The sequence below is a fragment of the Drosophila ananassae genome, chromosome 3L (assembly GCF_017639315.1).
Source record: "Drosophila ananassae strain 14024-0371.13 chromosome 3L, ASM1763931v2, whole genome shotgun sequence".
Classification (NCBI taxonomy): domain Eukaryota; kingdom Metazoa; phylum Arthropoda; class Insecta; order Diptera; family Drosophilidae; genus Drosophila; species Drosophila ananassae.
In genome coordinates this window covers 23,341,839-23,369,481 of record NC_057929.1, presented here as the reverse complement: position 1 = coordinate 23,369,481, position 27,643 = coordinate 23,341,839, and the positions used below count along the sequence as shown (strand labels likewise).

Here is a 27,643-nt window from a genome sequence, read left to right as displayed (position 1 = left end):
GTTTGCAAAAATACATATATACTTTTTATAGAAAATCGGTTCAGTAGGCTCATTTTAAATACTTTGTTGTTAATCTTTGTAATTATTACCAAAAATTATATATTTCACTTACTGCATAAAACTATTGTCTCTCAAAAGTGAGGCGGAAAATAATAAATATCTGCTATCTTCTTTTTATTCTCAAAATTTAAATAAACTATGTTTTTCAATATTCTCTTATAATAATAAATTCGTAGGAGAGATTGACTGCTTTACCATCGCTCACTATGGTAAATGTCCCTGTAACACATTTTAATATTGTTCGCTGATTTCCTAGATTGAAATAATAGAGCTGCAGAAAATATGCTTGTGTCACGTTTGCAAAAAAAAAAACAAAACCAGCAATTTCCATGCTCGGTGCTACGACATGAGAACCCTACAATAATGATCTTAGAGAGGTATCTTGACTTTCAACGCACACAACCATGCTAAAACAGACGGCACTTTCAAAGGCTGCGAGGATATCCTGGCTTTATTCGCCGAGAAATAAATTATCCTTTTCTAATAAGGTACGGAGGTACAAATCCATTTTTAGCCCCATTTGGAACAATGCCTTACAAATTTATGGAGTTACACCGAAAACAAACAAAAATAAAAAAGTGAGGCGATTAAACAATGTGAAAGGCCTCCTGGTAGATTAGGCCAAGGAACAGATACTAAAAGTAGAAGATGTTTGCCAGACACAAACTACTTGAGACGCCTTGGAAGTCACTCCAACACCCTGGCAAAAAGATGGCCACGTAGACCCAGGATAAAAAAAATGAATCTCCCACCCGCATGACCTTCTGTTGCGTTTTGTGTAAAAGTTCCTAACATAACATTAATTAATTAATTTAAATTAAAATAAAAGTAATTGTAAAATAAAATGAAAAAATCTACCATAAATCTTAAGCTTTACTTTACAATCTTCTCACGCTGCCACCTAGGTAGCAGTATACCTGTTAATTTAAATAAATATAAACGTTAACAAAAATAAATAATAGAACGGACGGTTCAACTTTTCGATTTTATTTATGGCATTGTGTGTGACGTAATCGCGCGGAGGTCTTGGAACCACTATAGTTATGGAGCGAGCGTACCGCCACCCATCTGCCATTCATCTTCTAGCCCTTTGTGTATGGAGCCCACTGGTTCCGGGTTTTGTGCGGTCCATTCCTCTTTGAAGGGGATAGAGACTTAGTAGTAGAAGTTGCGGTGGGATGATCGACGGGAATACAGTAGTGTACCCCCTGGTTTTGAGAAGTGGTATAAATCTAGCTTGGTGTGACCATGGGTGGGTATTCGTCCCTCATAGACCAGCCTCTCGTAGCCTTATTGTTGTGAGTGAAGCTACTTTGGCCCCTATGATCACTATCGGTAGTTAGGAAAGGTTAAAGTCTAGGGCGTCGCCTGATTGAGGAGGACTGCCTAGTTAAAAAGCATCGGTCTAATGATCGCCGTGTATATTCATGTACCTATTTGGGGCGAAATTCGCCATTTCAGCTTTACAGGTGGAGAAACAGGCGTAAAGCGTGTTTGTCGCTTTGTTTGGTCTTACTTGTATTCAACATTCAGTCCAGTTACCTTCCTAGCGTCATTCCTAAGTTCTTTGCCTAGGTAAGAGCAAATTTGGCAGTTTGTACTTCGTGGTGAAAAGAAAATGTTTGATCTTAGATGGATGCATCTGCCGTCATGCGCCATCATTGTCTCGCGGTTACTCTCGTTAGCATGAAGCGTTGAGCCGCGGCTCCGCGTTCTTACTTCTTCTTTGGGTCTTCAACCCCTTAGATAAATCCACATATATTGCTAAAATCATAGTATTAAATCTAATCAAATAAATTACGCCTATTTTTAAAGCGGACAGATTTGATTGTGCACCGACGTGATTGTGTGAAGAATTATTTTCCATTGAAAATTTGAGCTGTGCGGCCTAAAATATAACATTATAAAAATCATAATTTGGTTGGTGATTTGTGCGCGAAACATAAACATCTATTTCCCCGTTATATAGATATTAAACAATGGGTCGTGAGCTATCAATAAATAAACAAACTATATTAAATCGTCGCGGATTTCAAGAGCATGCACAAGGAGCTGTCCGAGTTGGATGTTGCGGAACTCAGGACCGATCAACTTCAACTTCAACGATGCGGCGAGGAAGGCACGATTCATTCTGGACCAGGAGATTATTCGGCGCTCCAGTTTATTACCTGCGAGCTCAACGCTGATCCAAACAACTTCCGCCACCAATTTCGACGCGTCGCTTGGCAAAACTTTCCAGGCTTTGCCGCCACAGCCGCTTCCCGCTTTAAGTGGAGGTTATGCAGAGGGGCTTGAATTCCAGCCACTGTTCTCTACCATGGTGGACATATCCATGTATAAGTCGGATGGAGAAGCTTCAGCAGTTACGCTGCTGCCTTGGTGAGTCTGCTTTGCAAAATGTGCGTTCATTGGATCCGTCGGACAAAAACTATTACCGAATAGGAGGCGTAGAATGTGCATCGACGACGATGCTACACGCACTTGCGAGCCGTGGCAAACATGGGCACAACGAAGCAGATTACAAGCTATATCGTAATCCAAATGTTGTTGCAGAAGGTTGATGATGCTACACAGCCCAAATGGAATGAAAAGCAGGCTAACTCGGATTCCTTAGATTTAAATCCAACGTGAGAGTTGAGCAGAGATTTTCGCTGTCATATGCATGGTCTGTGATGGCTATTCCCACATGATAAGCTCCTGGCCAAGATGAAGATTGTCGCCTGAGGACGTTAGGCGAAGTAAGGCGGCTTTATTCCGTAAGTGTCTTGGATTTGGTCAACTTTCTTGGCATTGCAATGCTTCAATCTGCCATGCGTGTGGATGCAGGCTTCTGCATTTTGGTGGCAACTTGCCAGCTGGTATCCAAGGCCAACACCACTCTCCCGAGATTTCCGTATCCAGTGAAACTGTTTCACGTTCACCGGCCATCAATTCCTTTGTCGCAAAGGATCATTTTGGTTACATGGTGCTGCTAGCTATTGCCAAAATTCTAATCCGGAACCGCTCTGGAGTTCTTCTGCCCAGCCGAATGCCTGATTAAACATAACTGGGCCAATTAAACATAATATAACCGGTGTACTGGGCGAATCGTACTGACAGGCTCTACGTCGTTTCTATTCGTTGGAGAGGAAACGGTCTCATCAGCCCGAACTGCGCGCTCAGTATTCGGCCTTTATAAGGGAGTATCTTAACTTACGTCATATGGCCCTGGTTCCAACAAAGTTGCATCGCGATTGCAAATTTTTTCTGCCACACCACTGTGTGGTAAAGACAGCAGCATGGCGATAATTAGAGTTTAACCTTTTCTGATGGCAGCAACTTTGCAAAAACGTTAAGATTGGCTTGGGATCCTAAAACTGATTAGCTGCTGCTTTCTTTTTCTGCTCTTCAGTCCACGTCGAAGCTGTCCCGTCCCGTCGGTCTTAACATTAATCCGCTTGGCCTAGTTATTCTAGTCCTAACTAAGGAGAAAATAATCTTGCAGAAGCTGTGTTGGGAGCAGCTGTTTTGGGATGAAAGCTTACCTCAGGTTTTTACAGGAAGTGGCAGATCACATAACAAATCTCGCCAACCTCCTTGTTCCCATCCGGGGGGTACTCTGCGAGGGTTCTGGATTGCCCGTTTGATCTACAGACCACCGGTTGTCTGGGAGTGCCACGTCCGTTTTTACCTCGCGCACTGCTGTAGTACATCCTGTGCCGCTATACAGTGGTTCAGGTTTAGCTGGGTGAATTTTATATCTACTACCAGACGCCTTAGAACTGACGCCCACTGTGAAACAGACGCAGGCCGCGCAGCCGCCCATTGTGGGACAGACGCTACGAGGGTTTCCTTCCGACCCTGCCTAGCGCCCACACACGCTTCCGCCACAGGTGGAATGGGGAAGGAGGATTGAGCATGCGGATGCGGTGTAAGAATTTCCTCAGAGCCCTCTTTTTGGGTCAAACGCAGTAGTGGAGGGGTTGGCAATTGGTCCGCTCCATGACCTTCATCACCTCGTAGCAGGGTGTTTTCCGACCCCTTTCGTGCTATGCTGGTTTAAGGACCTGGGCAGCAGCGCTGTGTTGTATGATACCCTTTGGCTCTGTGGATGGCATCTTTCCGGGGAGCGCCCTCTATCGGAATTTTAATCGGAGATACCCAACACTGCCGATCTCAGCTGATCTAGACCAGCGCAATCTACTTCAGCGAATTTGCAACGCGGGAAAACGTAGTTCTTACGGGAAAACTTAGTTCTTACACTATAGCCAAAAATGGGCCAAAAATAAGATTGGCCGATTGGATATTATTGATTGATATTGATCGGCAATTTCCTGCTCAGGGTTTGTCAATGAGTTTTTAAACGTAAGCAGAGGAGACAAAGATACATGTTAAACAACGAAGTAATGAAATTATTATACATTTTATACCAAGGCGGATTTGTTCAAGCGGACGCATATTTTCCTATTCCAAAAGTTAACTTATTTAAATCAATAAAATTTAGAGAAAATCAGTTTTGCAATATGAAGTCCCAGAACCCTACAGGCCTTTTTAAGCTGGTCTTAATCATTCATAAAATTATAAATGGTGGTATACATGAAAACGTAATATATAAAGACTGTAATGTTGAATGTAAGGAAGGAACTATTATTCTAATAGGTGAGAGTTATTTTTTTATACCCTTGCAGAGGGTGTTATAATTTTGGTCAAAAGTGTGCAACGCAGTGAAGGAGACATCTCCGACCCTATAAAGTATATATATTCTTGATCAGGATCACTTCCTGAGTCGATATGAGCATGTCCGTCTGTCCGTTTGTCCGTCTGTCCGTCTGTCTGTCTGTTTGTCTGTCTGTCTGTCTGTCTGTCTGTCTGTCTGTCTGTCTGTCTGTCTGTTTCTACGCAAACTAGTCTCTCAGTTTTAAAGCTATCGAGTTGAAACTTTGCACTGCCATATAACTGATTGATCGGAAATGCCATAACTTTGGTGTTTTTTAAGTTAGAGGGTTGGGACTTTCTACACATGTTATATTTGACCAAAATATCTTATCTACAAAATTTATGTACAAAAACATAAGGATCGGCCGACTATATCCTATAGCTGTCATAGAACGATCGAAATTGGTATAACTTTGGTGTTTTTTAATTTAGAAAGATGGGATTTGGTACAGATTCTATTTTGGGAAAAACAATCTGATATATCGAATTTCATAAGGATCCGCCGACTATATCCTATAGCTGCCATATAACTGATTGATCGGAACTCGCTATAACTTCGTTGTTTTTGAAGTTAGAAGGATGGGAGTTTTAATGGATTCTTCTTTTGGCAAAATAATTCGATATGCCAAATTTCATAAGGATCGGCCAACTATATACGATCCGCTATGTATCTAATAATATAAGATGCGTGGCGCCACCTAGCGGACTGCGCTTCAACTGCAAGGGTATATAAACTTCGGCTCCGCCCGAAGTTAGCTTTCCTTACTTGTTATACCCTTGCAGAGGGTATTATAATTTTGGTCAAAAGTGTGCAACGCAGTGAAGGAGACATCTCCGACCCTATAAAGTATATATATTCTTGATCAGGATCACCTCCCGAGTCGATATGAGCATGTCCGTCTGTCCGTCTGTCTGTCTGTCGGTTTCTACGCAAACTAGTCTCTCAGTTTTGGAGCTATCGAGTTGAAACTTTGCACACATCCTTTTTTTCCTTGCAGGTAGTATATAAGTCGGAACGGCCGGGATCGGCCGACTATATCCTATAGCTGCCATATAACTGATTGATCGGAAATGCCATAACATTGGTGTTTTTTAAGTTGGAGGGTTGAAACTTTCCACACATGTTATGTTTGCCCAAAATATCTTGTCTACAAAATTTCATAAGGATCGGCCGACTATATCCTATAGCTGTCATAGATCGATCGGAATTGGCATAACTTTGATGTTTTTTAAGTTAGAAAGATGAGACTTGGTACAGGTTATATTTTTAGCAAAATAATCTGATTTGCCAAATTTCATAAGGATCGGCCGACTATATTATATAGCTGTCATATAACTGAACGATCGGAATTGGCATAACTTTGTTGTTTTTAAGGCTAGAATGATGGGACTTGCTACGGATTTCATTTTGGGGAGTCTTATTTGATCTGCCAAGTTTCGTAAAGATCGGCTGACTATATCCGATAGCTGCCATATAACTAAACGATCGAAAATGCTATAACATTTTTTTTTTGTAAGTTATTTTTTTTAAGTTGGAGGTTTGGGACATTTCTCCAATTTTATTTTTGGCCAAAATATCGTAGCTCGTAACTAACATATTACAAATGGCATATATATCGGCCGACTATATATTGTTGCTGCTGCCATATTCAAAAGTTAAACTTTAACTATTCTTTTATAAATTTGATGAATATATAGTATATTTTATAAACTAATTAAAACAAAGGATTGATGCTGGTTTCCGTGATGTTTATTATGAATCCTCACATACTCAGCCCCCTCACCACGACAAGGTCTCAATCCACGAGAGGGAAATAAATAACTACATCTATATTGCACTTTTTTATTAAATAAATAATTTATCGAAATATACAAGCATATTACTAATTTCTATAAATATATACAATTTATGTTAATGAATTTAATAAATAAATGAATAATAAAAATTCATATAATAAATAAATAAATTAAATAAATTAATAACTTAAGAAAATTCCATCATGATGACTGTAGATTGTTTTGTATGTAATAGCTACAGCATTCCTCAGCTCATTTTCAGCAAATATCCAATCAATTTGCGTTAAATGTTTTGTAGTTGCAATATTATTGATTGGACTAAGGTTATGTTCACTTAAAGCCTCTTCAAGTTGATCAGTGCTTCTGGATCTGCATATATTAAAATCTCCTAATATTACCAATTTGCTATTATTTTCTAATCTGCGTATTCTTTCTACATCCGCCATAACTTCATTTCGAAATTGTGTTATAGGATACGCAGGATTCCTATAAACAACAATAAAAGATGTATCAAGATATTTAAAAGCAATCGATTGATATATGGTTCTAGGATTTAAAGACTTAATTGTCTCAAACAAAAACATTACATTTTCAGAAATGTTTTGCTTGGCATAAATAATTATTCCATTTTTCCCAGAACCATTTAATCGATTGCTATCAATTCTTTTTATAATGTCGAAATCTTGCAAAGAGAAATCTTCGCTGGGAAGAGTCCAAGTTTCGACAAAACAAAGAAAATTTGCAGAACAAATAATAGGGTCGTTAAAAATATCTTCGCGATGGCTTCGAAGAGACTCAACATTATGGTAATATAGACAGTTTGCTTCGTTTCTGTTAACCACAAAATCGTAATGCGTAGTCAAGAACTTTTCCTCTCTTAAATTTTGCAGTTCGGCTTGGACATTTAAAGCTCCAAATCTTGTTGGAGGAACAAAGTCGCCTAAAAGGAAAAGTCCCGATGCGCTAGTGGCTCTACTGCATCCAACATATAGCGAAGCTCGTTTAATGCCTCTTTTAAGATGCACCGCGACTTTGCTATATGTTGCTCCTTGGCTTTTATGGATGGTAATAGCCTCAGCAGGAACAATTGGGAATTGTTTTCTGTCAACAGAAGCATGCTCTGATCTTCCACACTGAAAAACTCGAGAGGCTTTTACTATAGGAGTCCATTCGGGATCTGGACTATTTCGAACTTTTGATCTAGCGATAGCACCAACCATGGGCTCGAAAAAATTAATCCAAAGTCGCGTTATTAAATTTGAACCATTAATTACGCAATGGTCAATTTGCTTTAGCTGACCAGTTGCTCCATTTACAAGTCCGTCATTTGTGTCAATATTAACGGTAACCATATATTTAGCAGTTGTTTTGAGATGAAGAACATATGGTAACCCCTGAGTTTCAGGGGTTTTCATATTTTGAGCATATCTTAACGTATTTTCTCTGTTTCGTGCAGATATGTTCGCAGTTTTCACTGTTTCAAATGCAGTGGAAACCAACTCTTCCGTCCCAATTTGTGCTAATTTAATGGAATTGAAATGGTTTACTTCTTCGTTAGAAGAAAATAAATGAATGGCATCATCTGGAACTTCGCTGGGTGAAACAACTCTTTGTTTTAGGAGCTCTATGTCTGCAATTGTCATACAAGCCTCAGATAAATTATTTAAGGCTTGTGCAAATGCATGATCGCCTCTTTGGCGCATTATTTCAGTGAGCTCAAAATACTTCAAGTTGCTCCATAGGCTATTTCCTGCTAAAACGCTATAAGGATTATTCGTCCTCTCCGAAAATATCCAACTGTCTCCAACTGGGGAAAGCTGCTTTAGGTCTCCAAAAACTATAATTGATTTTTCCCCAAAACATAAGTCTGGGCATCGGAAAATTTGACGAAGCCTTTGATCCAAAAATGAAAGCATTTTTGAGCCAACCATGGAAATTTCATCAATTATAATTAATTGGAGATCTATCAATTTGCAATGAATTGTATTTAAACTATCATTGCTCAAAGGTCTTAAAGGACCTGAGGCCTGATTAATTGGAAGAGAAAACACTGAATGAAGAGTTAATCCTCCAATTCCAAAAGCAGCTTTTCCAGTTGGAGCGCATAATAAAACCTTTGCCGAATCCGTAGCACCAGGAAGCTTATTGGCTCGCCAAGTCACAGACTGATATATGGTTGAAATCAGTCTGCTTTTCCCAACACCGGCCCCTCCACCAACATATTCGTAAAATATATTTTTACAAACAACATTATGCATTACGTGTGCATAATATTTTCTTTGTTTGTAGTTGAGGGTCCGAGTTAGCGAGCAAAGGTCATCAGTGGAAACTAACGGGGGGAGTCTAATTAATTGAAGTTCGCCATCTTCTTCAGAATTATTTGTTGCATTGTCATCCTGAAGAATATTTACGTTCCGCTCTATATTAGGCACTGCTAAAGCTCTAAATTCTTCGTCTAAAAATTGGGTTCTTCCAAAATGGGATTATTATCCCCTCTATCCTCTTGCAAATCTTCAAGAACTCTTTCTAACTCCATATCATCAAACACATCATAGTTTCTTTTCATGATCCTAATAGATTCATGATTAGTTCTGAATGTGTTTTCAACGTCGTTGGAAAGAAGTTCAGCTTCTTCATTTCGCCAAGGATAGAAAAGCATTAAATGCTCTCGGAAATAATCCGATGATGAAGAGTTAATGCTAAAGCGAACCCATCTAAGAATCAAGGGATGCTTACGTTTCTTATGGTAACCAGACCCGTCCATCAGTGGATAGTTTTGCTCAGCAACTTCGTCTTCAACATCAACCTCCAAATCATTTGCTTCATCATAGTCCTCACCATGATTAGCGGCAGATCGTGTATTGCGCTTATGGAATGTATACCAAGCTGCAAAATCTGCTAAACAAATTCCTTCCAGCTGCTCATGCCTTTGCACATATCGGTCAAGAATATTACGCTCAAAAATATCCACCGAGTTGTTTGGAAGTCGCTCTAATTCTTCATTTGAGCGAGCCAATCGAACTCGTTTGTCTGGATGGCAAGTGTTTATAAAAATTGTACCTTCACTTGCCTCCGACATATGCAGGCCCAAAATATTGTATGATGCTTCTTGGGCTGATATTTCTGTAGCGTTAATAAACTTGTTCCCTAGGTGCTGCAATTTCCTTTTAATAGATATATTCCCATGGCTTATTTCTGCCATGGCTTCACGGAGCAACTGCAAAACGCCTCTGTTTGATTTGTTTATGTAGTTAATGATATAACTACAACAGGCGTAGGCATCTAGGATAAATTGAATATCCATATTAGCTCTGTGTAAGCCTAGAATATCTCTATTATAAGCATTGAGCAGTCGGTCGGAAAATTGTCTGCGAAGAAAAATTTGTGGCTTTTTCAAGCTGGAACGTATGGCTAATTTGTAGGCTTCAAAATTAGTATCAAGGTGGGACAGAAAATATTCAAAATTATTAAATAAAGCTGCGTCTTCATTAGGAATGGTTCTTAAAGTTTCCTTAATTTTTTTGTACAAAGTTTTATGTTCTTCAACATTTACTTCGTTTTCTTCTATCGGATGCAAAACTAGAGTTTCGGGCATAGGAGGGTGTGGCATATTGAATCGGCAAAACTCCTGTCCGCGTAACTCTCTTAGGCAAGATGAACTGTGCTTGTGACGTTGATACTGAATTACTTCTTGTAGTTCAGGATCGTCTCCATTTGTGGTAATAAACCTATCGATAAAGTTTATTACTTGCTCGGTATTTTCGGTGTCGTCGAGCTTAGGAGCACCAGCAAGCCAGTACATGCCATGAGAATGCGGAGATCCTCTGTGCTGAAATTCGATTCTCCAATAAAAATGGGAAAGATTGAATTCCCCAAATATATCGGTTTTAAGCAATTTCATTATTTGTCGCAACCTGTAATCGAAGTATCGAGAGCACGTCACTGGATCGGATCGGATTAACCGAGCCTTTTCGGAGCTGGAAAGAGCTGCCGCTTCTTCCTCGCTTATAACCCTATTGTCCAATAGAAGAGAAAGGATAACTAAAAGTTCATTCCACTTAGTTTCAGCAGCGGAAAGAGTAATAAAGAATGTTGGCAACCCGAATTGTCGAATCATGGCGATTACTTTCTTTTTCTCAGCCTCCCAATGAGCTGGTGCAGACCGTAAGCCTTTGAGGATGTGGTAGCCATCATCATGTTGCACAAGTCTATGTACAAAAGACTCATCTCGCAGATTACCAGCGGTAACTGCTCCGGATTTTTTGCGTAAAGCAATGGAAATTGAATTTTGTATACGCTGCATTTCGTAAAATTTATACATATATAAAACTTTAGGAACCACAGCGCAACGACGGTCGTAAAAACGGATTTGGGATCAGGCTTTTTTTGCATAGGTTGTATTTCCTTTAAATATTTCTCCGCAAGAAATAGTTGGAAATGAAAGTTCCTCTGCATCTTCGTCAAGCGTTAAGCTTGTTGGGCGGCGGCCTTCTCCCGGTGCCAATGCAATGCGTTGAATTGCAGTATCATTATTTTCCAATAATGTTTCATGGCCTCCGGGATTTAAATTTTCCTCGAGCTCTACAGCATTTTGGGATTGGTGCTGCTGCTGAAGAAGTTGCTCTACCGCTTCGCGATCAGATTCATCCGCAATAAAAGGAATTTCATTACTTCCTTGAAGTTGTGCTAGCCATGACTCGTTAAGTGAAATGTTGTGCTTTCTGTTGAGCTCGGTATTCACTAAGTACCGTACAGCTTCAAGGACCCGAGCGGGTCGAATAGTTTCAGTCATGAAATTGTGAGCGTACTCTAGCCTCCTTTTTAAATGGACTTGGATGACATGAGTAGAGTCGAAAGAGCGCGGAAGCGCAGTCACAATGTCAGGAACTGAAATTGGAACGTTCACCACAGCGCCTCGGATACCACATTGCCTTTCATAGCCGAGAGAAATAATCCTCATGAAAGGGATTCTCGGTGAAATCAGGCGCTCTTCGAGGCAGGTGAGTCCATTTAAGCACTCGGGGATTTCGGGAAAGTCGAAACCATTCGAAAGGCAGAGTGATGGGAGTTTGCCTAAAGAGACGGCACGACGGCAGGTGTTGCAAAAATTATATTTGCCGGACGGACTGGGAAATTTTCTCGACAAATAGAAAGCGTTGCCAACGTTTAGGAGGGGAAATTTAGAGGAGATAGCAAGGATGTATAATCCACTTACCTGCGAACGGAACCACGTTCCTCCACAGCAGACACAAATTTCCGTTGGTCCTTCCTTTATGTTCCTGTGATAAAGATCCCTCGCCGATGATCGAATCCTATGACGCTGTAGTTCCCGTTCCTGTTCCATCTCATCCTCAGAAAGGGCTGCTCTTGCGTCCATGTTCCTTTGTGACTGCCTTTGGGAGGCATCCAGTCGGTTTTGGGGGTCCATCCTAAAGTTGATTAGCCGATCCTCTGCCATTTGTCGAATTTGTTCCTCTCGAATCCTCCGCTGTTGTCGTGTTTCCCGTTGTTGAGATGTGTTCATCCGTTGCTCCTGCGATCTTGCGATGGGATTTCTCCTGGTTGCTCTCCTGTTATTGGCGTCCATTTCCCGTTCTCGCTGCCTCTCTTCAGAATTCCTTCGTCGTTGTCGGTGCTCCTCAGTATTTCTCTCCTGTTCCCTTGCATGTTCCTCCGAGTCCTGCCGATGATAAGCGCGCGCTGCGGCATCCCGAATCCGTTCGGGAATTCGATGGTCCGGAATGGTCCTCCGAGTGGCATGATGAGCAGTATCTTGCACCTGCTCTCGTCGGCGCTCCTGGGGGTCCTCTCGGCGATTGGCACGTGCCTCCATATCCCGAATCCGTTCGCGACTTCGGAACTCTGGATCGGTCCTCCGAGTGGCATGATGAGCAGTATCTTGCACCTGCTCTCGTCGGCGCTCCTCGGGGTCCTGTCGGCGATGAGCATGTCCTTCAGCATCCCGAATTCGCTCAATGTTACGGATTCTTTCACTTCGCCTCCAAGTGGCGCGCGCTGTGGCTTCCCGTGCCCGACTTTCCTCCCGCAGTTCCGGGTTATTGGCGCGAACATTGGCGATGTGTTCAGAATTCCGAACCCTTATTTGGGATGCATTTTGTTCGTAGCGAGCCCTGCTTCTATTTAAAGCAGCTTGTCGGCGTTGCTCCTGTGACAATTGTGATATACGTGACATCTTTTTTTGGTGCTAGTTCAAAAATTATAAATAATTATGAAAATGGAAAATTATAGAAGTTAATTATTTGGAAAATAAGAAATAATAGCAAATAAGAATTGTTAAGATGAAAGTTGGGTGATTGACTTACCAAATTTTTTGTTTCAAATTTAATTTGAAAACTATTTTTAAATACACTATGCACTATATTTTTCTTTTATAGAGATACTTTTCTCATACTTATTTTTGCACTTAAAAAAATACTTTTTTCACACTCACTTTTTAAAAAAATACACTTCACACTCTGCTTTCTGGCAGAGTAACGTCGTGATCTGCGGATTAGTGGATGTGCCAATATATAGCCAAGTTAGGTAATACCCAAAATAATAAAAAATTGACCTTAACCCTTGAGGGTTACGCAATTTCATCCGTTTTTAAAAAGGTAATAAAAACCATGTTTTATATCTACCTGATCTACCTGTTCTGTAATTTTGGGGTTATAAATATTTGCCGTCACAATTTTTAGGATCATTTTATTTCCGACTCGACCAATCAGAAATAGGGTATTACCTGTTATTATAGGTGCCAAAGTTCGTACCTGAGATACCTGTTGTGCAATTTATCCCTTGCACGTGTCCTTGTAATGACCCTTGCAGGTGTTCATTAAAGCAAGGGATAAATCCCATGGACAAATAAAAACCCCTATACCTAAAAGGGCTCTTAAGGGCTGTAGACCCAAAATGAAATTCATTTAAATTTTATGATTGTTAGTCCCACAAAATCCCATTATTCGATATCAATATTTTGAATTTGTCACGTGAAACACTACTCTTTGAGTAAGAATGGGCTGAATGGGTTAAATATGTTTTTTTTTAAATGGATGATAATATGAAAAAATTTACCATATGAATATTTAACTTTATAGAAAATTCTGCAAGGGTATATCAACTTCGGCTCCGCCCGAAGTTAGCTTTCCTTTCTTGTTTTTAGATCATTTAGCCAAATATTATCGAATCCCTGAGAAACATCCGAAAATATTTTCCAAATATTATATATTAGAAATATATGATATATAAGAATATAAAACAAGAAAGGAAAGCTAACTTCGGGCGGAGCCGAAATTAATATACACTTGCAGTTAAGGTTGTTCCGTTTCCGATCGTTCAGTTCTTTGTCGTCTATAGGATATAGTCGGCCGATCCTTATGAAATGTGGCAGTAACAAGTCTGCCACATTGTAACAAGTCCCATCTTTCTTACTTAAAAAACAGCAAAGTTATGCGAATTCCGATCGTTCAGTAATATGGCAGCTATAGGATATAGTCGGCTGATCCTTATGAAAATTGGCAAATCAGATTATTCTGTCCAAAATAGAATCTGTACCAAGTCCCATCTTTCTAACTTAAAAAACACCTACATAAACAAAGTTATGCCAATTCCGATCGTTCTATGACAGCTATAGGATATAGTCGGCCGATCTTTATGAAATTTTGTAAGTAAGATATTTTGGTCAAATATAACATTGTCAAATGCACTACGTGTTTCTGATGTTATGCAATTCAATTGTTTGATTTTCCTGTCTTCCATATCATTATGATAGTCGACTTTTTTGATTTCTTTGAAAACTGTCCAAGCCTAGTGATGGAGTTGCAAAGCAGGGTAATAATGCCTAATCACTTTAGGCATTGTTTGGTCATATCTTGGTGCGACAGCAACACGCCACCAAAACACATGGAACGAGTAGACGGCCTTAAAAATAGGCCCAGACGTTTCTGGGTCATAGCGGTGAGATCCTTATTCGGTTCTCTACACATTACCAATGCTTTAAGATCTGGAATGAGAAAACCACTTTAGCCTAACCTACGAAGTGGTTGACAAGACCCAGCACAGCCACGGGGCAAAATTAAAACTATCATTACATCTATCACAGAATAAATATAAATGTTATTATACTGGGGGATAAGAAATCTTATTCAAATAAGAAATTTTACATTCTACCGAACAGATCATCCGGATGGTAAAGCCCTTGACGGGACCAGATCCTAATCAGAGAACGAACCTTCACAAAAGGTTTGCTACAAAGGCCACATCTATACGAATGTAATCAAGTAATCAAGTAACAAAAACGGTTCAATCGCCGCAATTAGAAAAGTGAGAACGAGTTAAACTATGTTTCCTCTGGAAGCCCACTCAATACTGGCTGACCAGACCTACGAAAGCTTCCAGACCCTCTTGATTTTGCGGTGTCAAAAAACATATCCCGCTATCTAATAAGTACCAATGCGCTTTTGCATTTATCTTCAGACCACTCGCCCTTGCTTTTGACGCTTCTCCAAAGCCCAAAAAAAACCTAAAACCCTTTCAGGCTGATTGGCAATGACTAACTGGCTTAAATGCAAAAAGTATGCTGCTTCCCACATAGATCGCCAATTAGCAAATCGAACATCTTGTGAAAAAAAGAAGCGTATGACTCGTGCTTGGCAGACTAGCAGATCGTCATCTTCAAGACAACCCCTTAAAGAAGCCACTCGATCACTCGACCAGGCTCTTCAGCAATAAGCTGATAATGCACAGATGCGGTACATGCAGAAACTTTCTCCAAAAAGCCAAACTTTTTGCCTCCTAACCCTGCAATTGTCTCCATTTACTATATTTTAAGGCCATTTAACTCAATTTTTTGACGTTGTAAACCCACCTAACCCCTTAAGTTAATAAGTTGATTCGATGCACTTTTTGTTAGTCTCGCAAAGAGATGGTTCCAGAAATAAATGCAAGTTTACAAAAACAAAGGTGGTTGTAGATATTATTGTGGTCGGATGTGTTTAGTGCGCGTTCTCTCTTTATCGTTGCTCGCCTTACTGTTTGGGTGAGCGGTTTATTATTTATATATTGCTGTTCTTATAGGTACAAAAGTTTATTTTGGTTTGATAGTTGCTCTAAATACTGTCTTTGGTCTTATATAAACATACTTCATAGTAGTGGTGTTTGATACGGTTTTTTACCAGAATTCTTATCTAGCCGTGGACAAAACATACGCACTATGAATATGAAATATGTTACAATGGGAGAGATATATGATGAAATAGCATATGAAATGCAGAGAGTATTTTAATGCATATGTAATGATATGAAAGGCGGGGATGAGAGCCCGCCTTAAAAAACAGGCTAAGCGACAGGTGGTAGAATGTCCCAGGCTAATCTTAGAGTCTTTGAGTCACACACATAAAAATAAATGATCAAATAAAATAAATTATCAGATATTTAAACTACTATCTAGGGGCTCTCTAGGCTCTCAGAGCACCCAAAAAAATTTAATTTTGTGCTGATTTTCATAACCCGAAGTAAGCAAAAAAATCTATAAAGGGAGGGATATTTGAAGAAGTATTTGTTTTCCACTCTCAGTGTTTGGAGTGACTAAAACTTTTTGTTTTGACAAAAAAATTATATTCTTTTAACTTTTTTTTTTAAATACACAAAATTTAGCCACGATTCCAAATTTCAGATGACGATTTTTCCACAAGTTTGTATCCCTCCAACTTATTTTCGTCACTCCGAAAATGGCACATTAGTAGATTATACATTTTTAAGCTTGTAATTAGTAGCTTAGTGTGCGATGATCCATTTTTTCCCAATGTAAATTTTCATCCATCATAGGCAACCATATATAGGAAGTACATTTTTGCTCCATTGGAAATTGACTCTTGGGATCTACTCTTGGGATTTCCTGCTATTTGAGAAGAATTTTAACATATTGGGACTTAACAAATTTTTTTTGTATAGTAAAAAACGTGCATTCATAACCAATTATTATAAGGTGGTCAATACAGATTTTTCGTTACCAGTTTCGTTTATGAAAACCGGTTCCATGCTGTATGCTATGAAAGTTAATATTTACATACATATGTGTATAAATAAGCGAAGCTGTAGTTATTTACTTATATTATTATCATATGTAAAGTTTAAGTTGATAAAGTTAAAGCTAATTCAAGATTGCTCGCGCATTTTTTTATTTAAATAATGTTGACGTACACGTTCGCTTGGATTGTTTGTGTCACAATAGTAAATTGTTCCCCATTATTAAATAAAAATATGAATGGGAGCTATAAGCCAAATACTTTGTTGGATGAAAACACCCATAAGTATGTAGATTGGAACTCGAGGCAGCTACATATTGACAGCCGAAAAGATACTACTACACCAAATTTTATCAGTCTATTTCTGATGCGTTTTATTTACGGGATTGCTGTTAATATGGGAATAGAAGATCAACTTGAAGATCCATTCAATGGATCATTTTTACCTCCCAATGCTGATGATGGTTTTGGAATAAGTGAATATAGTGATGACAACGGTGGTGAAATTTTTTTAGGAAATTTGTTTGATTACGATGTTTAGCTAGGAAACAATTTTCTAATTAAATATGAAATAGGGTTTTAACTAAGATGCACACATAAAATTTAAGATTTAAATATAAGTAATTTAATTAATAAAAGTACTCTATAAAAAGACACATATGTAAAATATCGAAATCTGAATTTTTAAGAATTCCATGTAATAAAAACAGATTGCTATAAATTATTTAATTATAATATTTGGTGCTACAAATGATTCTTAGAAATATTTTTATTTATTGCAAATTTCAAATATAGTTAGATGTATCCGATCGCTTTGATAATTTCTTTGCAGAGGGTATAATAATTTTGGTCAAAAGTGTGCAACGCAATGAAAAATACATCTCCGACCCTATAAAGTATAAATATTCTTGATCAGGATCACCTCCTGAGTCGATCTAAGCATGTCTGTCTATCTGTTTCTACGCAAACTAGTGTCTAAGTTTTGAAGATACCGAGTTGAAACTTTGCACACATCCTTTTTTTTTTGCAGGCAGTATATAAGTCGAAACGACCGGGATTGCTCGACTATATCTTATAGCTGCCATATAACTGATTGATCGGAAATGCCATAACTTTGGTGTTATTTAAGTTAGGGTTGGGACTTTCCACACATGTTATATTTGGACAAAACATCTTATTTACAAAATTTTAAAAGGATCGGCACTGCGCTCTTATCTTTTTTTCCGAAATGTGTTTTTGTTAAACATTTTATTTGATAACTTTAAACCATCTGATGCTTGTTTATATATAAAAAATGGTATACTTTAAGGGGGCAGGATGGTTTGAGACTTCAAAAAAAATTTTTTTCAGAAATTTTTTATATAATAGAATATTATCTTAGGAATATCCTGTGAAAGTTTCATGTCGATCGGACTAAAACTTGCTGAGATACCGATTTTCTAGTTTCTTTCTCTCCATATACTTTCCATTGCTTTTAAAACTTTAGACGCGTTGTCGTCTCTCGTGTGGGAGATGTCTTAAACAAAGGTACGGCGGCGATGGGGCAACCCGCTTCCAAAATACAAGCCAATGTGTATGCGTACAACTTATGTTTTATTCTATGGGGATTACATGTTAGGGTAAGAAATAAAGATAAATTACAAAAGCTTACCGCAGTTTAACCTCCCACACTCTATGACAACAACGACAAATTCACCACACGCGCCATTATTTCAATCCTAGTGTGCCCAATCTCTTCACGAGTGCACAATAACAAAATTCTACTTAAATACTAACTATCGATAATCGATCCGCGACATCCCCACCTCCGTGAAGAACTTCTTCACTCAAATCCAAAGCCGCCAACTTTGAAGCGGGGCGCATTATCCAGCGGGTCCGATCTCCATCCATGATCCTAACGCGGGCTCGTCTGACCTCACCATCCGTTCCAGCAAAGGTCTCCTCCACGACGCCTTTCCGCCAGTCTCGACGCGGAATGGCTGGATCGCAAACGAAGACGATGTCTCCTCGTTGAATCGGCTTCTCTCTGCGGCACCACTTCTCTCTCCGTGTCAGCGTGGGTAGGTACTCCAAGACCCACCTCCTCCAGAATCGGTCTCTCAACATCCTTGCCACGCGCCACTGCTTCCGCGTAGCTCCTTCCTTGACGAGGCCTCCATCCAGGCCGGGGGTATCCGGTGGGCAAGCTGCTCCCTTGAGGAGATCATTGGGCGTAAGAGGGGCTTCCTGGTCCGCACTCACCGGGTAAGTGGACGAGAATTAACGACGTTCTCCGCCTCTATTAGGAAACTCTCCAGGACGTGCTCCTTCGGCGCCACTTCCTTCACTGTGTGGCGTAGCACCCTCTTCACGCACTGCACCATTCGCTCCCAGACTCCACCCTCTGATGGGTTCGCTGGGCAGTTGAAGATCCACTCAATTCCCTTGCTTGACAGCTCCGGCTGGATCCTCTCGGGTTCGAAGATCTCCGCAAATCTCTTGGCCTCTCTGTCTGCTCCAACGAAGTTCCTGCCATTGTCGCTGCGCAGTCTATGCACAGGCCCTCGACGGCAGATGAAATTCCTGATTGCAAGTATGCAGGAATCAGTCGACAGGTCATGTGCCAGTTCCAGATGAATCGCCCTGGTCGTCAGGCACGTGAACAAGGCCACCCACCGCTTCTCCTGGTGCCGAGCAACGGTCACTAACAGCGGCCCAAAGTAGTCGAGGCCTGTGCTCTTAAACGGCCAGCCATAGGCGTCCAAACGATCATCTGGCAGGGGTCCCATAATCGGCGGCATCGGCCGTGCTCTGTGCAGCTTACACTCGCTGCATCCCGAGATCACATTACGAAGCACTCTCCGCAGTCTCGTAATCCAGAACCTGGTCCGGATCTCCGCCATCGTAGCATCCACGTTTTGATGCTTCATCCTCACATGAGCGTCGCGCACAATCATCTCCGTGAGACCATGCCGGTGGGAGAGGATCACTGGCCTCCTGGCGCTGTAAGGTATACATAGCGCCGCATCGATCCTGCCATACGCTCGCAGAATTCCATTGCCATCTAGGTATGGCGCCAGTCCACATATGTCGCTTCCTTTAGCGACGTCCAAGTCCTTCTCTGCGGCCTGCACCTCATCGGGGAACGCCTCACGTTGTGCTCTACGGAATAACAAGTCCTCAGCTGCTTCAGACTCAGCTACATTGAGGCCGTAGTTCTCCAGCTCATCTCGTTGTCCACGGCATCGGCGTATGAACCTTAGGACCCAAGCCGTAGTCCTCAGCAATCGCCTATAACTATAGAATCTCTCCAGCGATATGAACGGGTCACTCGCTCCAACAAGCACAAACTCACTCGGCATCTCCTCTTCGTCTTCTGCATCCGCTTCGTCGGTGGGTGCAGCTCCTGGCCAGCTGCTCGCTGGTCTCCTCAGGAATGCCGGTCCTCTTAACCAGCGTGACTCCTCGCTTAGGTCCACGCTGCGTTGCGCTCGAGTTGCATCATCTGCCACGTTGTCGGCGGATGGTAGCCATCTCCATTGGGCCACCTTCGTCGACTCCAGAATCTCTGCTACTCTGTTCCCTACGAACTGCTTGTAGCGCCGGTGTGTGCTGCCAATCCAACCTCGTTCCTAGAACTGCTGCCTGCAGCTCCAACCGTGGAATCGTCATCGTTCGCATCGGTGCACACTTCGTCTTTGCGCACACGAACCTCACTTGCACGTCGCCGTTCTCGTACGTGATCCTCCAGTAGACCACTGATGCGAATGCCGACTGACTCGCATCCACAAATACGTGCATCTCGACAGTCTTCACCAGCCCGGATCCAAAGTAGTGACGTGGGCACCGAAAACGTTCCACTTTCTCCATCTCTTTACGCCAGTCCATAAAGGCGTTGTACATCTCAGCCGGTAGTGGTTCATCCCATGAGATCTTCCTCCTCCAGACCTCTCGCAGCAACAACTTCGCTGTTATCATTAGGCAACACAGGAATCCCAAGGGGTCGAACGTTGACATGACCATACTCAAGAATTCCCTTTTTGTGGCAATTCTCTTTCCATCGGACACGACGGGGGCGACTTTGTGGTACTTCACTCGAAACCTAAAGTCGTCCGTGGCTGGCTGCCACCGCATTCCCAAAATCTTTTGCTCGGCCTCACCCCATCCAATACTCTGGGCGTGATCACTGGGTCCAAGCATCCTCTCCACTGTAGGCGAACTGGACGAGAACTTGCAAAGCTCAAACCCGCCTTCTGCATGTATCTTCTTCACTCTGCTAGATACTTCGATGGCTTCGCTCTCTGTGGCGAAGCTATCCACATAGTCATCCACGTAGTGGTAGTCCACGATGGCCTTGACTGCTCTGGGATCCGAATCCAGGAATCGCTTGGCATTCACTGTCTTCACGTGATGCGCCGCACTCGGTGAGCATGCTGCTCCAAAGGTCATCACGCACATCTCGTAGACGTCGGGGTCCCGTTGGTCATTCCCATCTCTCCACAGAAAGCGTTGCGCACATCTATCCTCGGGTCGGATCAGCACCTGGTGAAACATTTCCTTAATGTCGCTGCAGACTCCGACGGCACCTTCCCTAAAGTGGAAGAGGATAGATGCCAAGGCCTTATAGTGTTGCGGCCCCTTGCTCAGCGCAGAATTCAGTGACACTCCTCCAACTCGTGCCGCTGCGTCAAATACTAATCGGATCTTCCCTGGCTTGTTGGGATTCTCCACTCCAAAATGCGGCAAGTACCATGTTCTATGGGTTTCCGAATCGATCTCCTGTCGTTCCAGACGCCGAGCGTATCCCTTGTCGACATAATCTTTAACAATCCGGGAATATTCTTGGGCGAACTGCCCATCTCGCTTTATTTTCTTTTCTATGTTGACCAATCTATTGTACGCCATATCATAGCTACGTGGCAGCACAATGTTATCAGTTTTCCACAACAATCCCGTCTGGTATCGGCGGCCAACTAGCACCGTTGTGTCCTCCAGGATCTTCTGAGCCCTCACGTCGTCGCTGGCTGCGGCCGCTGGCGCCGCCTTCACACCGAAGTTCTCGATCTCGAAGTAGTCCTCGACGATCCGTTCCACGTTATCATCCAACGACGTGGCTAGCAGACAAGACCTTAGTGATGGCGTGTCTCGTCGTCCTTCCACAGGCCCAAAAACAACCCATCCTAATTCGGTTGCGGCCGCGTACGGTCCCTCGCTGGCAAACCGTCTCGTTTTCAATGGCAGTCCTAGATGCCCATGGTCCAAACCAATAAGCAGCTTCGGCACTGCATTTACGTAGGGCTTCATCGGTAGTCGAGCGTCCTTGTTCACGCTCCTAACGTCCCTTCTGTGCAGGCTCTGCATCGGCAGACTCAAGCTGGAAATGGCATAGACGTTTCTCAGCACATGTCGGGAGGACTTGCCTGCTCCACTGATCTCCAGACGCACCACGTTAGTAGGCTCTCTTGTGGCCCTGCCTCCGAACCACTGAACGTTCAGCTGACGACGTACTCCTTGTACCCTAGCTCTGCAACCAGCTCGTTGTCGACCATCGTCACTGAAGAACCTTCATCCAGAAGAGCGTACGTGTCCACCTGCTTCCCACCTCCGTATAGCGTCACCGGCAATACACGGAACAGGAGTCGTTCTCGGTCCTCGTCGACACAGCTCAAATTTCTCTCCGGGGTCGCAGAGGCATCCACGGATGAGGCTGCTCCTTCATTCACTTGGACGCCTTCCCTCGGTCCGGCTGCCTGCCGGTTGTAGCCTCTCCAATTGCCGCCTCGCTGTGGCGGTCTCCTGAAGCCTTCGTTGTTTTCCTCATGAAGAAGACGGTGATGCTTCCTCATGCATCCATTCACGGGGCACTCTTCTGACGCAGCGCAGGATCCAGTCATATGCCCGGTTTGCAAGCACATGAAGCATAGGCGATGTCTTCTTGCGAGTCTCCACCTCTCTGTAGGTGTGGCTCCAATAAATCGTTGGCAGTCCCGAACTGCATGTTGTCCAAGGCCTTCACAAATTGAACAATTCCTGCGGCAGCTCTCCTGTTGCTCGTCCTGCTCTCGGTCGACGCTGGCATGAAGCAATCGACGCCTTGGCTCCCTTCCATCAATGTCCGCCACCACGCAGACCACGTTGGCTAGTTCCATCAACCACGAACTGAAGTCCACAATCGTCGGATAGGGCTGAATAGTTGCAGCGTGCCTTGCCCAGTCCACTCGTTTGCTTATTGGGAGCTTGGCCACAAGCTCTTCCATCAACATAGGGTTACCCAGGTGCTGCTCCGCCTTCGCTGATTGTAGGAAAGCCTTGAGGTTGCTGACATGGGTGGCGAATGCGACGAGCTTTCCCAGGTTGTGCTCCGTAATTGCAGGCACATCTCGAATGCTGTTGAGCTGGCTGCGTATTAGTTGCTCCGGTCGGCCGTATCTGAATCGCAGCTGCTCCACCGCTGCATTCGCATTGCTGGGGTGAATCAACAATGACTTCACCGTCTCACGCGCGTCGTCCTTTAGCGCCTTCAGTAGCCTTTGGTTGTTCTCCAAGTCCGTACAACCATACGCTTGCGTCGTCTCCGTAAACGCGCAGTAGAAAATGGGCCAGTCCTCTGGCTTCCCTCCGAAAGTAGGCAGTTCAGGAAGCTTTCGTGGCGTCCAGCGTGCAGTTCCTCCAATGCTCGTCGCCCAAGCACCGTCTCCAGGAGAAGGCGCACGTATCGATGTTCCGCCGGCCACTTCATTCTGCAGCCCGAAACCATGCGCTGGAACAGTAGTGCCGGTAGCGCAGAATGGCGATGCTTGATTAATCCTCGTGGTACAGTTCTGCGAACACGGTACCGTTTGAGATCCGCTCCAGGGTGGCGGTCTCTCTGACGCCGCATAATAAACACTTGTTGCGTTGGGTACGGTCAGGCCGGTTGAAAATGGCGGCTGACCTACCCCAACCTCACTCGAAATAACGGGGCCAGTGCGTTCCATATTAGCGCTGCGAGCGCGTTCCAACTCCTTCTCCAACTCGGCGATCCTATCCATGAGGTCGGCCACCTTCGGTTTCCTGGTGGCTCCAGATGCTGCCAGCTGCGCTGATGACGCCGGGGCTTCACTGCCTCGGCCGCCGGCTTGCGACGGTTGCGGGGCCAAAACGCTTCCATCTGCTTGCGGTGCGATATTCTGTCCCTCGTTCAGTCGGGGACTCCTTCTGGGCGAATGGTGCATCATGTCGTCCAGGCAATATCGATCCTCTCACCAGGGTGTTGTTCCAAAACAATGTCGCCTGACTGCGAATAAAAGCTTCTGTCGTCTCTCGTGTGGGAGATGCCTTAAACAAAGGTACGGCGGCGATGGGGCAACCCGCTTCCAAAACACAAGCCAATGTGTATGCGTACAACTTATGTTTTATTCTATGGGGATTACATGTTAGGGTAAGAAATAAAGATAAATTACAAAAGCTTACCGCAGTTTAACCTCCCACACTCTATGACAACAACGACAAATTCACCACACGCGCCATTATTTCAATCCTAGTGTGCCCAATCTCTTCACGAGTGCACAATAACAAAATTCTACTTAAATACTAACTATCGATAATCGATCCGCGACACGCGTTTTTCTCAAAACAACTTTTTCAAGTCGGTGCGTAACGTAACTCAAAAAGTAATGCTCGGATCTAAATAAAATTTTGCACACATCTTTAATACAATAAATACTTGCGGATGAACGAACGCTTTTTTTAAAAAATTTTTTTTTACCATTTTTAAGGGCAATAATGGGCGGATTTTTATGTAAAAATGGTACCTTCGACTTTACAACTGCGCACAAAATTGAAAATCGCATATTTTTCAAAATGGTTTCGTTCATCCGCACAAGAAACTAATATCTTAAGTAAATCAATTCAATTTTTTTATTTCCGATAACACTGTAAGGACAGACTTTACGCACCGCAAGAGACCAATTTTTGGAAGCAACTCCGGCCGACTGCCCGTCCCGGGATAAATTATAATTATTTCTTAAAAATAAAAATTCCTAGATACTCTCCAAATATAGCCATAAATTGTGTAAAAAAATTGAATTGATATATTTACTCAGGCATGAAAAAAAAAAATCGGAAAAATTTGCTATTTTTCAGCCTCTGAAACCATCCTGCCCCCTTAAATATCCGTATTGCTTTGCGTATGCAGTGGTATAAATAATAAATTTATTAATTTTCATCCAAGCATAACTCTGCGTAACTCAAGCATAACTCTGCTTCTCAAACTCTTAATCTATCGCTAAAGACTTCTTACATTATTCTTCTGCTTAAAAAATGAAAAAAATGCGTCGCTGCCAATTATAGAGGCATTTCTGAATCGTCATCAATTCCAAAGCTTTTTGAAAAATTAATCACCCCATTTGCAACACTTATGTATGTACAATAATATTAAAAATTCAATAATATCACCGTGCCAGCATGGCTTCATGAAGCGCCCCCCCACCACTACCAACTTGTTGCAGCTAACATCTTTTGTCACGGATGGGTTCCGGAATGGCTTATAAACAGACGTCATTTACACTGATTTCTTTAAAGCATTTGACTCTGTTAACCATTTACTTATTATAAGTAAACTCAGTCTATTGGGATTCCCATTAGGGATGACGAAAATTTAAAAAATATCGTATCGACAATATTTCTTTTATAAAAAAATTTTATGATAATATTTAAAAATATTACTTCAAAATATTGATAAATTTTATATTAATTTTTTAGTATAACATTTTTTCCTCCACAATAAAAGACGACGAGTTTTATAAAATTTATTATTTTATTTATATTTTATTTTATTATTTTATATACAAACATAGACGCACATACTCATACATATGCCAACATACACATACACATACATTTTGCAAAAATGTCGGCATGCTTATTCCGCAAGTGCGACGAAAAATCCGGAAAATTTCCAGATCTCCAGGGGTTTGCATTACAGTTCGTGTATGCTTCGTTTATCTCCTTTGTCTTATATTCATTTTCTAAAAGAAAATTAAAGTAAGTTAAAGTAAAGCTTAAAGAACAAGCGGTTTTAAAGACACTTATCTTTAAAAGCTGCAGCAGTCTTGAAAGATTCAGTTATTGTAAGTAAGTATCAAAAAAATTAAAACAAATGAAAATACATATATTGTAAACCGCGGGTTAAACTCCGATTTTCATTGGGATGTGCATACATACCTTCCAACGTGAGAACTTATCAAATTAATTTCAATATTAATCAAACTATTCACTTTAAAGATTGAAATCAGAGTGACCAAGGAAAATTTAACAAAATATATATTGCGATTCCCATATTTGGGCAACAAAAATATCACGATATAAATATATCATTTAAAAAATATCGATATTTTGATATTTCGATATATTATCAACAACTTTATTCCCAACTGATCTCCTTATCTGGAATTCGAGCTACTTATCTGGAAGAACCCAAAGTGTATTTTTCAAAGATGTGCGTTGCGTTGAGATTGCGTTTAGTCCGCGTCACATCCGGTGTACCCCAAGAAAGCCATCTTGAAAACTTACTTTTTACATTATTTATTAACAATTTTCCCCTTGCCTTTACGGATTGACTTGTACACTGATGACGTTAAGCTTTATCTTCAGTATAGATTCACAAGTGCGCAATTTAGACATCAATCCAATTTGGATAAATTTCAAATTTGTGTTTAGCAAATAGCCTAAAGCTTAATGGATCGAAATGTAAACTCATGCCATTTTATCGATCTAGCCGATACCACACTACGTATTTTCCCTAGGGGTACGCGCTTTTAGATTTGAAACTTAAATTTACTGACCATATATCCACCATGGTAAAGCAAAGGGTGTGCTTGGTTTTATTAAAATATGGTCAAAAGAATTTAATCATCCCGTCATAACAAAAAATTAATATACATCATTAGTCCGTCCTATTCTTGCGTATGGATTGTGTCGTCGCTTGGTCGATCACGGGGAATGCCTTTAAACGTTAAGCTTTAAAGCAAAGACTCTAGTGCTGGACTAGACGCTAAGTTTAAACTTGACTAACTATCGATAACCCTAATCCGTTCCGCGACATCCCCACCCCCGTGAAGCAGCCGCATTCACCACATCCAGGACAGCTAATTTCGAAGCGGGACGCATTATCGTCTTGGCTCGATCGTTAGTCCGCACTGCCGCTCGACGAGGTACTCCATCTCTTCCGGTGAACACCTCTTCCATGACGCCTCGTTTCCACTCCTTTCGTGTATGGCAGGATCACAGATGAACACCAGGTCTCCTCGGCGAATTGGCTCTACGTGCTTACACCATCTCTCCCTGCGCACAAGTGTAGGCAGGTACTCATGCACCCATCTCTTCCAGAATCGATCCCGCATCATGGTGCAGTGGCGCCATGCGCCACTGCTTCCTGGTAGCGCGTTTCACGAAGTGCTGTCCGTCATTCGTGGGAAGATTTGGGACATCGGGTGCTCCCTTCAGCAAGTCGTTGGGTGTCAGTGGAGCCTCCTGGTCCACCGTCACTGGTAGATGAGTGAGCGGACGAGAGTTTACTATGCTCTCCGCCTCAATTAGCAGGTTCTCCAGTACGTGCTCCTTGGGCGCAAGTTTCTGCATCGTGTGCGCCAGCACCTTCTTCACGCACTGCACCATCCTTTCCCAGGCTTTAGCGCACTCTATCGTCGTCAGTCCGTGATCCTCTCCATCGTATCGTAGTCCACGGCTCCGTCGTATAAATCTGAGCACCCATGTGGTGCTCCTCAACAGTCGATTGTAGTTCGAGAATCTCTGCAGGGATATGAAGTTTACCATGACCAAGGCAAGCTCCCATTTCATTTCCTCTTCATCGGGCGTCGGAGGGATCCACCCCTCGCTCGATCTTGGCCAGCTTTCCTCTGGTCCTCGTAGAAATGGTGGACCGCCTAGCCACCGCCGAACTGCTTGTATCTCCGGTGGGTGCTGCTTATCAAGTGCAACACAGTCTTAGAGTGCAACACACTGCTGCGATCGCCGACTGACTGGAGTCCACGAAGATGTGCAGCTGTAGCGCGGACATCGGAACTCTTCGATTTTTCTCATTTGTT

General features: G+C 42.2%; 4 protein-coding genes and 1 long non-coding RNA gene across 6 annotated transcripts; 1 reads left to right on the top strand and 4 right to left on the bottom strand.

Moving 5' to 3' along the window:
* Window positions 1-3,593: 3,593 nt before the first annotated feature.
* On the bottom strand, window positions 3,594-12,745 carry LOC123257247 (vicilin-like seed storage protein At2g18540). The gene is made up of 3 exons (XM_044715501.1): window positions 12,332-12,745; window positions 11,768-12,232; window positions 3,594-3,761 (listed from the first exon to the last, which is right to left on the bottom strand). The coding sequence occupies exons 1-3, from the start codon at window positions 12,743-12,745 to the stop codon at window positions 3,594-3,596; spliced, it is 1,047 nt and encodes a 348-aa protein (XP_044571436.1).
* A 3,833-nt stretch (window positions 12,746-16,578) lies between these two features.
* Window positions 16,579-17,332, top strand: LOC123257224. Its single transcript, XR_006507232.1, has 2 exons — window positions 16,579-16,862; window positions 16,935-17,332. It is a non-coding gene; the product is annotated as an uncharacterized LOC123257224 (long non-coding RNA).
* A 1,009-nt stretch (window positions 17,333-18,341) lies between these two features.
* On the bottom strand, window positions 18,342-21,917 carry LOC123257246. Its single transcript, XM_044715500.1, has 3 exons — window positions 20,269-21,917; window positions 18,842-20,168; window positions 18,342-18,770 (listed from the first exon to the last, which is right to left on the bottom strand). Exons 1-3 carry the CDS (start codon window positions 21,915-21,917, stop codon window positions 18,342-18,344), a joined length of 3,405 nt encoding a protein of 1,134 aa, XP_044571435.1.
* Window positions 21,918-22,048: 131 nt separating this feature from the next.
* Window positions 22,049-24,196, bottom strand: LOC26514258. The gene is made up of 2 exons (XM_032455652.2): window positions 24,009-24,196; window positions 22,049-23,955 (listed from the first exon to the last, which is right to left on the bottom strand). The coding sequence occupies exon 2, from the start codon at window positions 23,771-23,773 to the stop codon at window positions 22,049-22,051; it is 1,725 nt and encodes a 574-aa protein (XP_032311543.1). The 5' UTR covers window positions 23,774-23,955; window positions 24,009-24,196.
* Window positions 24,197-25,334: 1,138 nt separating this feature from the next.
* On the bottom strand, window positions 25,335-27,395 carry LOC116656217. 2 transcript variants are annotated; one of them, XM_044715374.1, is made up of 2 exons: window positions 25,761-27,395; window positions 25,335-25,647 (listed from the first exon to the last, which is right to left on the bottom strand). In XM_044715374.1, the coding sequence occupies exon 1, from the start codon at window positions 27,393-27,395 to the stop codon at window positions 26,904-26,906; it is 492 nt and encodes a 163-aa protein (XP_044571309.1). In that variant the 3' UTR covers window positions 25,335-25,647; window positions 25,761-26,903. The 2 variants fall into 2 exon arrangements, with proteins under 2 accessions (XP_044571309.1, XP_044571310.1); XM_044715375.1 differs by having other exon boundaries at window positions 25,335-25,564.
* Window positions 27,396-27,643: the final 248 nt, after the last annotated feature.